The 12,848-nt window shown below is 27.4% G+C and overlaps 1 protein-coding gene across 1 annotated transcript; it reads right to left on the bottom strand.

The window, feature by feature from the left end:
* Nucleotides 1-331: 331 nt before the first annotated feature.
* LOC120086983 (NAC domain-containing protein 2-like) lies at nt 332-2,377 on the bottom strand. Its single transcript, XM_039043818.1, has 3 exons — nt 2,135-2,377; nt 1,754-2,028; nt 332-1,162 (listed from the first exon to the last, which is right to left on the bottom strand). The coding sequence occupies exons 1-3, from the start codon at nt 2,292-2,294 to the stop codon at nt 704-706; spliced, it is 894 nt and encodes a 297-aa protein (XP_038899746.1). The 5' UTR covers nt 2,295-2,377; the 3' UTR covers nt 332-703.
* Between the last annotated feature and the right edge of the window lie 10,471 nt (nt 2,378-12,848).

Raw genomic sequence — 12,848 nt, forward strand, 5'->3', positions numbered from 1 at the left:
TAGATTACCAATCAACCCGAAATTTTAGGTTGGTCCAAAAAAACACTTTCAATCCAACCCGTATACTACTCAACTTAATTTTTAAAAACAAAGATGGAAACCATCTAAAGGAGACGGTTCAATTATTTCCCAATTCTTCACAAACATATAATAATAATAAAATAATAAATACAAAAAATAAAATAAAATAAAAAAGAAACTCATAAAGTATTAATTACTGTTAAATACTATTCACAAGGCAAAAGGATCCCTAAAAAACAAAATGCAAACTATATTTCTTAGTAACAATTTACTGTGCAGCTTACCAAAGAACTTTAAAAAAATGGCAGGATGAAGGCAATAAAGGAAATACATTTTTATTAGGAAAAAAGGAAATACAAGTTGAGGATTAAGTGCTAGTAATTTAATTTTAGAGAAAAAAATTGTCAGCAAATTGCAACAATATTAAAAACGTTTCTCCAATCACTGGCACGTTTGACACAAATATATACATCGACAATACACGTGCTAAAATAGCTCATCGCGACAATTTTCAACTCGAACTGGGGCTCCGTCGCCAGCGCCGCCGCTTCCGCCACCGAGTTGATTCAGATCTCATCATTACAGCAGCAATTGCTTATTGCGCAAATTATCGCACGGCACAGTCATCGACCACCGTCTCGAGCCACCGTACAATCGAACAAGAAAATTCGACATGTCGAATTCAAAATGGCTTGAACATGAACATATCCTGCAATGGCGACATCAGATTTAAAGTCGGAAATTGAGCACAGAAGGCGTTTTCCAATGAAGTGTCCATGTAATTGTACTGAAATCCAGAGTACTCTTCTTTTAATCTAGGTTGACTCTGGACTTCGCACGTGAACTCTGACGATACCACGTGCTCCGAGCAGCTCGAGTCGGCGTGAAGACGAGGAATTGAATCTGATGCGTCGAAGTACATGTAATCGTTCACTACGCCGGATGACGGTGGAGCTTGCGACGGAATTCGGCCGGAAACTGCCCCGTCGTTGAGAATTTCCGGCTTTTCCTCCTGTTCCTCGGTTTCTACGAATCCGATTGTACTCATTTCCGGCTGATTGATTGGAAGGTGGTGGTGCTGTTGCTGTTTCTCGATTACGCCCTTTTTGTTGTATATACGGCAGAGTACCCAATCGTCTAGCTGCAAAATCAAATGCCTTTTGTTAATTTTAATTTTAATTTTTCCCCTTTTCCTTCGAATCAAGATCTCCTCTCCCATGTAAAAGAGTAAAATCAAATACTTAGTTAATTTTGTGAACTTTAGAAAGTTAAAGCCCTGTTTTCTAAATTTTTTCCTTTTCTTTTTTTATTACTCTACATTTCCTCCTTTCTAATTTACTTAGTTAGCCATATTAAACTAAAATTTGAAAACTAAAAAGAACTTAAAATCATTGTGTGGATGAAATAGGCTTAAATCTAGAAATCAAGCCTCTGAAGTGGTTATAAATTATCATGTACAATAACCTCGAGATTTCTCTACGGATGTAAAAATAATAATAATTTTTTTAAAAAAAAGTTTAAATTAATTCATTCAGTTTTTTAAAGATTTGTGTTTCGTTGATGGATGGATTTCAATTAAAATTCAGACTTCAAACACCAAATTTATAATTTGAAAAGTTGAGGCATGAAATAGAAATTAGTAATTTCAAGACTTTCTTTCTTTAGGATAAGAAAATTGAATTTCAGCTATTACTTCTAAATTACGTAATTAATAAATAGCTCGAGAATATACCCTCAGACTATTCTTCTTGCGAGCGGACCGGTCCACGTCAGCGAGCCGGTACTCGTGCATGATCCAATTGGTTTTCTCACCCTTGGGAGCTTTCCCTGAGTAGAACACCAAAGCCTTCTTAATCCCAGCCGGCTTCGGCCGCCCAATCGGTTTATCAGCTCCGGTCGCCTTCCAATACCCACTCCCAGCCGACCGGTTCGGCCTCGAACCGTTCGGATACTTCCGGTCCCTCGGAGAAAAGAAATACCACTCTTTCTCTCCGTACAAAGCCCTTTCTGTAATAATAATAATCATGATCGCCATTAAATTCCCATCTCGAATATTATATTAGCTAATTTATTTCAATAAATTTTGTAAATAAAGAAATAGATAAATAATTACCAGGCAAATCCCAGGGATTGTATTTATAAAGATCGATTTCAGCAATAATCGGCACAGAAATCGGCTGCGACGCACATTTACGGCACAGATAATGCGTTACAAGCTCGTCGTCCGTTGGATGAAACCTAAATCCCGGCGGTAATTGCAAATCGGCGGCCATAATTTCTCCTCTCTTTTTCTCTCGTCTTTTTTTTTTCAGTTTTCTCTCAAAGTTATTTCTCTGCTGCTGCGCTTGAAACTTAGAACGCAGGAGAAAAAGGCGGATTTTATAGAAGAAAAGGAAGCGACACGTGGATAGTTTAGGACGCAGTTTCTAGAAGACACGTGGGCGGTAAAAAACTTCCAGTGGTCCCTGTGCTAGACACGTGGCGAAAGAAAAGTGGGGTGCGTGCGTGGCAGTGCTGTTGGGGGAAATGATTTGGTCACTACCTACGAAATGTGTGTTTGGACTGTAGCGCTTGTTACGTCAGCCGGGTCGGGTCTTTTTGGGACCGCTTTGTGAGTTCGGTACGATACGAGAAGATCACGGGTGAAGTCGGCCAGCTTTTTAACGGTGGATTCGAATGACACGTCATCCATGATTTCCACGTGTTCTATTGCCGTTGGATAAAAACTCTCTAGTACATTAATGATACAAGCAATTTAAATTATTCTTTTAGGTACGTCTCAATTTTTTTTTTGATAATTGATGATATACCTAAATATATTATCAAACTTCTTTTAAATTTTAAAAAATAAATTATTGAGGAAGTGAAAGGTAGAATCATCAATTTATTATTAATTAGGTGACTTTATCTATTGAAATATGTCGAGAGATGGAATTGTTTTTCTGTATTAGTACAATAATGTTGTATATAATGAAAACGTTTTTTAAAATATAAATATTTGTGTGTGGAAAATCGAACCGTTAACTTTGAAGTCGATAATAAAAATTCTATAATATCTATTAAATTATGTTATTTTGTTTTTTCTTAAAAAAAAAAAAAAAAAAAGAAGAGATCGACCCTTTCATGTTGTTTTTAGTGTGACTTCGGTTGTTTTAAACCAATGTTTATTTAGTATGAATTTTAATTGACTTTCAATGGCTTATTATTCATTTATTTTCCTACATATGTTTGAAATTATAAATTAGAAAATATTGTTTATAGTCATTTAAAGGGGAAAAAAACTTGAAAGATTTAAAAAAAAATTATATACCACTTTTTATACTTTTAATACATCTTAAATTTAGTTCATTATTATTTTTAAATTGGAAACTAATTAAAACAACAATATGAATTTATATGTAAGAAAAAAAAATGTGTGTTAATATTTGATACTTTTTAAATTATTTTTTAATAATTCAACAATAAATTAGAACATAGACTATTTATAAGATTATGACTGAATTTCTTTATTAGAAAATTCATCGACCAAAATAGAACGAGATATATTAAATTAAAATGATATGGACTATTTATAAGATTAGGATCAAGTTTCTTTATTGAAAGATTCATTGACCAAAATAGAACGAGACATATTAGGTTAAAATTAACCTACATAATTTCTTAATCAACATGCATGCAATTTATTACTTGCATTAAAAAAAAAAAAAACATGCATACACCTTTAAACCCACGAATAAAAATAAAAATAAAAAATAAAATCAATGTTTTATAAAGTGATCTGTTTTGTTGTCCACAAAAATGCTTGGAATAATCCTAAGTCAACTGTTAAAAGACTTCTATTATTGTTCTAAAATGTTACACTTCTCCTTTTGAAAAATATTTACAAAATTAAACTATAAAAACTAAACATGTAAGTTGCCAAAAGGTGGAAAAAAAAAATCAAACTCACACATTTATGAATTTTATTATTATTTTTTCTTTCGAAGATTCGAAGGAAGTGTGAAGTGTGAAATATTCTATATATTATTTTGGTCAAAGAAAAATTTATGGGTCACACGATTAAAAAACAGGAATTTTATAAGTTATTTTCCTATATTATTAACAACTCTCTACATTTCATAGTTTTATAGAGTTTGTGGTTTTTTTTTTTTCTCGAACACGCCCCCTCAGAAATAGTCCATGTTTATATGTTTAGTTTATAGTTTGATTTTTTCCCATTTTTTGAGAATATATCATACTTTTTTTCAAAATAAAAAATAAATGGATCATACATACTTTCTTGCAGGAAATAAATATTAACTATTTCCTCTCTTCGTATTTCGATGAGACCAAATAGGTTGATCTGCTAGACTTTCTGGATTTGGATTATTATAAAAAAAAATAATAACAATAACAATAATAATAAAAATAATAAAAAAATATATATTTTTAGACCTATCGGCACGTGCTAGTATGTCAAATCACTCTTGTAATTACTAGATTTTTTTTTTTTTTTTTTTTTTTTTTTTTTTTTTATGGCGTAATAACTGTGGTTAGGTAATGAGTAGTAAACCTTCAAATTAAAGTTCAACAAAAAAAAAAGTGATAATTTCGTTAAGTTCGTTTTAAGAAATTTAATTGATTAATGCATTTTAATAATTTAAAAATTCATAAAAAAAAAAAGTTCAATATTTTGTTTAAATTACTCTTTAAAATTTCCAGAATTGCATCTTTTTCCCCTTTAAATTTCGAGAGTATTACATCATGCACTTTTAATTTGGTATATATATATATACATATATTTCAATTTAACACAAACCCACACACATATATATAATTCATGTAATGTAAAGTTTAAAATTTAGACATAAAATTTAATTATATGTTTAATCGACCCGTTATCAATTGATATTTAAAAAAAAAAAAATCATTATATCAAGAATCTATTAGATACCTAAGTAAGAGCATTATGTAAAGTTTATAGATTTTTTAAATACAAGATTGAAAGTTCATGAACTTATTGAACATTTTTTTGAAGTAAAATAACGGGATAGACACAGACCTAAAAAATCAATAACTTGCAATTTAACATGTCCATATGAAAAGTATAGTTGTGGGTCTCACATTAGCTATACACAATAAATTATCAAATTGATGTTATTAAATCACAAGACACGCAAGAAGTTTATGAACAACTTAAAACACATGGGGAATAAAGTCAATAACTTAACTCCCCACGAAACTAAAATGTCCTTAAAAAAAATAGTTTGAAATACCAATTTGGCCCTTGGTATTTTAAAGTTTTGTTCGATTTCATCTTTATATTTTGAAATATATAATTTTAGTCTTTGAACTTTTAATAAATTTTAAATTAATTTAATCCCTCGAAGTTAAATTTTATAAAAAATAGCTAAATAGTAATTTTCATGTATAAAATATTCCCAAGTTTGATTATGAAAATGCTAACAAATGATTTAAAAAAATAAAAAAATCAACTATAAACTAATAGAAATTTTTTTTTTTTTTTTTTCGTACAACAACTATCAAATTCAATATGTGATAGACTGCGATACACAACTATTTGTGTCCATCACATGATAGACACATATAATAGTGTATCGTGGTATATCCTAGATAAACAATCAAATTTTACTATATTTATAAATATTTTTGTTGATTTTACAATATTTGAAAACAACCCAATACATTAACTAAAATTATGGTTGTTCAACTAATTTGATAATGCGAATAACTCGGACTACCTAACTCAAATTGTAATTGTTAGGTTGAGTTGATTTTTTTTTTTATGTTTTTTTTACACGTTTGAAAATTCAGGTTGACCCAACCGATATATATTAAAATAATATCAGAAATTATAAATACTGTAACTCGTATATATATTTTCGATAAAAAAATAAAAATAATAACTCTATAACCCAACTCAATCCATCCTGGGTTTTGAGGGTTGGGTTGGAGACCCATTATGGTCATTCGGGAAGGCAATTTGACTAGCCTGGATTGTCGGATTGGTCCAACAAAAAGATCTCCCAACAAACCCAACCCATATATACTCATAACTAAAATTCAACCAAATATTGTTTTAAGAAAAATGAGAGGAAATAACAAAATCGGGAGTGCTCGATCTTTGAAAAAAAAAAAGAAAAAAAAAGATTTTTACAAAAGCTTGCCGCACACATGACTTATATTTTCTTAATCCCCAAATTGTCACCGGTCGATTAATATTTTTTTTTAGTATTGTGTAATTGTTATACCGTGTATAAATTTTCAATAGAAATATAACGTAAATGAAATCGTTTGTTATGAGACTGTGTATCAATTCTCAATAGAAATATAGTGTAACTGAAATTGTTGATTATGATACTTCAATCTAACAGATTCAAGAGATAAATGTATCTGATTTTTCTCCCATTTGAAATTTTGAATTGGTGGTTTCATATTTATTTTAATTTGATTTAGCCACTTTTCAAAAAATATTCCAAAGTAATCAATAGTTAATTGTTTATCACCATTTTTATTTCAATATATAATATATATTTAGATTTTACATTATTTTGTTTGTTTTTTTATTATTTTAAATTCAGATTAAAATTATTATTTTACTTAATATTTTATATATATTATCATGTAATAAACTGTAAATTTCATTTAATCATTATCATTTTTTTGTATTTTTTTTAATCACTTTTGATTTATTATCATCTTATTATATTAATATATAATTAATTCATCTGTTTGACAAACAAATAAGTATTCATTTTTTGCAATCTTGCTATTTTTCTATGTCTCTACAACGAGTTAGATTTCTTTCATAGATTTTGCGGTTGATAAAATTATAAATACGGTGTAATTGTTATAGCTTAAATGAAAATGGAATTACGAGTAAAGCCATTTTAAATAAACGATCTCCATTCTTGATTTGTCTCTCCCGAATTATGTTTGAATTTATATTTTATTATCAAATTAGATTTCATGTAACTAACATTTGATTTGTTTAAATGTTTATTACAAATTCAATTATATATATATATATTTATATATAATTATTATTATACACATCGTTGTCAAATTAATTTGATTTTTCTCCATATTTTTTATGTTTTCAATTTTTCGTATAGAAACACATAAAAACGACTTGTTGTACTTAAAAAATACATATAAACGAGAATTAAATTTTAAGTGTTTGAAATATTCGTGTATATATGTATGTATATACTGTATATTTTTTGTTTAGTTTAAAATTTTTATCTTTCTAACATTGGAGGAAGTCCATTGTTGTAGACATCCACAAGTTTCTAATGACCCCTGTTGTATGCACGTGTTTTATAGGCCGCTAGAAGCGTTAAGAACCATATTAGGTGATTTTTAATTTTTGTTTCTGAAATATTTAGATACCGTGTATTTGTGATTCTACAATATTTAGGTAGGGTGTATTTGTGGTTCTAGAATGTTTAGATAAAGTGTATTTGTAGTATTCGAGTTGTTTTTAGGTAGTATATATTTGCATTCTTGTTTGTACTTAATTTTGTTATTTTATGGTATTTTTATTATATAATTTTATAATTTTGATTTTTTTTTTCCATTTTCGAATAAAACTTTAAGATTTGATATTTTTCTTGCCCTCGTTTTTAACCTAAAAATTGCATTAAAGAAAAATCTTTTGGAGGTAAATACTAAAAAAAAGTTAAAACAAAAAGAGAGAACGCGTGGAATTGAGAGCTACTTACGTGGCATTGTCGATCTCGCTTTCGGTGGCGTTCAATGCATTATATTTGTCTTTGCCGGGAAATCATTCCTATGCGTAAACAGACCAATAAAATCCCGCCACGTGACCTTTCTTTTTACGAAACGAGATAAATGCGAATCTCTTTTTCAACTTCCTTGTGATCGACACGTGTCAGTGAGGATGACGGTGACGTGCACAATCGGCCGTGACAGTGATTCCATGGTCGCTTCTTTAACGTGGCAAGGTCTTATTGGTCCGTGACATTTAAAAAAACTGCAAAATTTTCCGTACGATTCGAGATGACTCGTCACAATTAGTAGGTGCATGTTGATATCACTTGATTATTTTTAATCTCATTTGATTATTATTATTATTTAGTTTTATAACCGAGTGATGATGCACCCGACCAATGTGATTATATTATATTTTTCTATTTTATATGATTTTTATAAAGTCAAGTAATAAATTATGATTATGTGTTTTTTTTTTTTTTTTTTTTTTTTTTTTTTTTTTTAATTTCAACATATAAAGTTAATTTTTAATTAAATAAAACCCATCCATTTTTTAAATTTGAGATATGTTGATTTTAGTAGTTCTAATTTATCTAAGTACATGTATTGATTAGAATGAAAGTCTATAGATCTAATTTTGGTACAACCCATTTAAAATTTGATTGAGTTGGAGATACGGAAGAAGGACGATCACTCTTCAAATCGTCTATATCGTCTCTTATGATTTATTGATGCAATCAATGATAGGTGAGCTATTTGTTTATGTAACTAAATCCAATCTATCTAGATTAATCGAGTTAAAGATAAGGATGGAAGATAATCTCTATCTTATATTATTTGTTTCCTTCTTCATTATTCTACGTTGAAAATAATTATTGAAAGGAAAAAGATAGCGATACATAATATTAGTGATGAACATGTTTTTATACATAAAATTGGATAATTACAAAATTTTTAAAATTAAACATGTAACTTGTAGCGTCAATAATTATTATTTATTTATTTATTTTCAATAAAATATAGAGGGAGAGAGAGAAAAGAAAAAAAAAAAAAAAACATGTGATTACCCATTTTTCTTTATAAAACAAAAGAAAAGGGAATATAAAACTGGACATGCTTCCAGGCAATCAAATCAGATTAGGTAATCAAAGTTCGAACTAAAAAAAAAAAAAAAAAAGTCAAATCTTGAACCAATGAGATTTTGACCATGACCTCATCGAGATTGAAAATAATTGTTTTGCTATTAAGGAAAAAAACGAGATAAATAAGATATAAAATTAGTTAACTTATAAGTTCATGAAGTTTGAAGTTTATATACATCTTTAAAGCTTTCAGAACTCACATTAGTTTATATATCATATATGCAAAAGAGATCGTTTTTCTATATACATAAAAATTTTAGGGTCATTCTAACGAGTGTACAAAATATCTATTCGAATTCAATAATGGAGAGAATAAAGTCAACTAAAAAATAGGGATATACATGGATTGGGTTGAGAGATTTTTTTGAACCAACCCGAAAATTCGGATTGGTTGGGTTGGCTACCCGAATTACTCAAATAGGGTCTCCAATTCATCCCAACCCAACCTTTGTAATTTAGATTGAATAATTCGGATTGTCGGGTATTTAGAAACGATAGGTCCCTTTTGTATGCAATTTATTTTTAATTTTTGAAAATTAAGCATTTAATATCACTATCTTCGTATATTGATATATATGTTTTACTGGAGTGTTTTCAAAATCAAAATTAAAATTTGTAAAACTAAGATCTTATTTGGTGATCATTTTATTTTTGAAAATTAAGGCATGTTCCTCCTCTTACAATGATTTATATCATTCTTGAGTACAATGATTGAATTTTTAGTCAAAAACAAGTTTAAGTTACGGTCTCGTTTGGTAACCATTATGTTTTTAACAATTAAGCATATAGATACTATTTTTACTTTCAAATTATTTAATTTGTTATCTATTTTTTAACAATGATTTTTTTTTTTAAAAAAAAAAACTAAAATTTGAAAACTAAAAAAGTAGGTTTTAAATATTTGTTCTTGTCTTAGAATTTTAGGTAAGAATTCAACTATTATACTTAGGAAATATGCAAATTATTATAAAAAATATGGAGGATTGGACTTAATTTTCAATAATACAGAATAAAAAACGAAATAGTTTCCAAACAGAGCCATACTTTTTTTTTCAGATTTCAAAATCTTGCTTGTGGAAGTAATGTCTACAGACTTAATTTTAAAAAATAAAGCAAAATAGTTATCAAACGGAGCCTTAAAAAAATAGTTTTCTAGTTTTTTGAATTTGGTTAAATAGATTATAGGTCTTTCATTTCATCGAGTAAAATTGTGTGAAACAAGCACACATTTTCAAAAACAAAAAATTAAATGGTTACTAAACGAAGTTGTAATTTTTAGATTTATAATCTTGTGTCAAATAGGGGGAAAAATCAATTTTATGCACAATAAATAATTGATCTCTTTCTTATTTCTCTAAATTCAATAACCTACCTTTTTTTTTTTTTTAGAAAAATCAATGAACATATATTTCAACTTTAAACCTACTGGTTCGATAAATTTTTTAAATTTCAAATATATCATCGTTTTATTAGACGCAAAATTAAAAGATTATAGACATATTGGTGAATGTGGTGATATTATATTTTGAGAACTAACATCAATTGAGTTGTTAATTTCAATATATACAAATACATGACATATTTTGTCAGTCTCAACCAATTAAAACATTATATATATTTTTCCATAAAAACATAAAAATTCCAGTCTTCAATTCACACATTGCTAAAGTTATAAAAAAAAAAAAAAAAAAAAAAAAAAAAATCATTTGTGAGATTGCAAATATTAATTAAAATTTATGAGTCAACTTATTGTAAATTCCTTGTTCCAAGTTTTTTCTTTAAAAGTAGACAACATGGTAATATTTGAATCATAATATACAAAAAAAAAAAAAAAAATCATATAATATAAAAATTGATTTCTTTCAATTCGTTTAAAAAACATTTTGCATCTCAATTCAATAGGGCAATTTGAAGCAAATTGTGTAAATTTTACAATAATTTTCTTCACAAGTAATAATAATTGGTAAGAAAAAAAAAAAAAAAAAGGAAATTTGAGGAATTCAACAAGTGTGCCAAAAAGACCTAACTTTTAGACATTAGTAGGCCTTGTAAATTACACTTGTGGAAATCTTTTGATTAAAAAAATCAATAATTAGATGCATGAATATAAGCCCAAAAGAGCAAGGTAATAAATCATATTTAAGATAAGTCTACTCTATACGCATGAATATATTATTTTTCTGGTGGATTAAATAATAATAAAAAGGTTGTTTTTTAAATTATTAATAATAATAGAAAGGTGAAAGCAATGTCATCCTAAAAAAACATAGAATCTCTCACCTAAATATATTCTAACTCTTCTTTTTTGTTGTTTTTTTTCTTCACAAACATTTTGGTCAATTCCAAAGTGAAATGAAAATATCATCTTATTCTCTCTATTTTCATCCAAAGAAGTATTCTAACATTTTATTAATAATTAAAATCTCATTTGATAATCATTTGATTTTTTTTAAAAAAATTAAGTTTATTTAATCCAATTTTTTTACCATAATTTGCATATGACTTATGTATTATGATTGAATTCTTAGCCAAATTTCAAAAAGCAAAAACAACTTTTTGAAAGCTACCTTTTTTAGTTCTTAAAATTTGACTTAGTTTTTTTAATCATCGGTGAAAAATAGACAACAGATAAAGAGATTTGGAGGTGAAAATAGTATCTATAGGCTTAATTTTAAAAAGCAAAATGCTTATCAAAAGGAATTACAATTTTTTTTTTCTTTTTAATATTTTGAGGGTTTGAATTGAATTCCCCTTTTTCTTTATTGTAATTTAACATTTCGTGAATATGATTATTATATGGAATACAATATATGGTCTAAAAGAATGATGTAATCTACAAATTTCATATTGTATATATTTTAGTAATATTAATAAAAAAATACACATCCTTTTTCAAAAACTCGAAACCGCCTACTACCAGTAGTAGTTGAGCAAACGAAATAAAATAATTTTAATAATCAACTAGGCATAGAAATTAATAAATAACTGTGGAAGTTCATTGAACCCACCAAGCAAGAGATGGAATTTATCAATTTGAGACATGAATAAGTTAGAACTTTGGATTGATAGTTATAATATATGTATTTTTTGTTGGTAATGAAAACTACTAGGAAATTTCCTTTATAATTCCAAGTCAAGTGTATGGACCAAATTTAGCCATCACTAGAGTTTGTAGAGGCTGCTAAATTAAGATGCTTCATCTTAAAAACAAAGTTGGAAAAAACCATGCTGATAGATGGCCATGAAAGACTATGAAAAAGAGAATAGTCCTTATAGGGGAAGAGACTATGAATACTTGTGGATTGTGTGGAATTTTAACATACACATGTATATATTTCAAAAAATTAATTCCAATTTAATTAATTGAAAATTTATTTTAAATAACAAAACTGTTGAAAATATTTACAAATAATAGCAAAATATCATTATTATTTGTGATAGATCGGAATAAATTACTGTCTATATCTATCATGGTCTAACGTAGATAGACGTTGAAATTTTACTATATATATAAATATTTTTATTTATTTTTCTATATTTGAAAACAACTCTAATTAATTAGAATAGAATAACCAAGAGAAAAGGATTTGACTGATACTTATAGAAAAGAGTAAAATTAATTAAGATAATTACAATTTATTATGAAATCAAAGCTTAAAACTAGAAATTGTTATTCTTAAGTTATGTATCTCATTTATTTTCAATTTGATTTTAAGTTTAGGTTGAAACTTAAGCTAATAAACACGATTCATAAATTTTTTGTATTGTCAATATTTTTAAAAACGAAGGCAAATTTTGGAAAGAAAAAAATTTAAAACTTGTTTAGTTTTTATATTTGACTGAGAATTCAACCTTTTTAAAAAACTGAAAGAACCTAAACAAAAATAGAAAATAATAGAAAAATAAAAACAAAAATAGTCATCAAACCTTATGTGGGACCCCAGAAAGCCA

The sequence above is a fragment of the Benincasa hispida genome, chromosome 9 (genome assembly GCF_027475165.1).
Source record: "Benincasa hispida cultivar pf3 chromosome 9, pf3_genome.v1.1, whole genome shotgun sequence".
Taxonomy (NCBI): domain Eukaryota; kingdom Viridiplantae; phylum Streptophyta; class Magnoliopsida; order Cucurbitales; family Cucurbitaceae; genus Benincasa; species Benincasa hispida.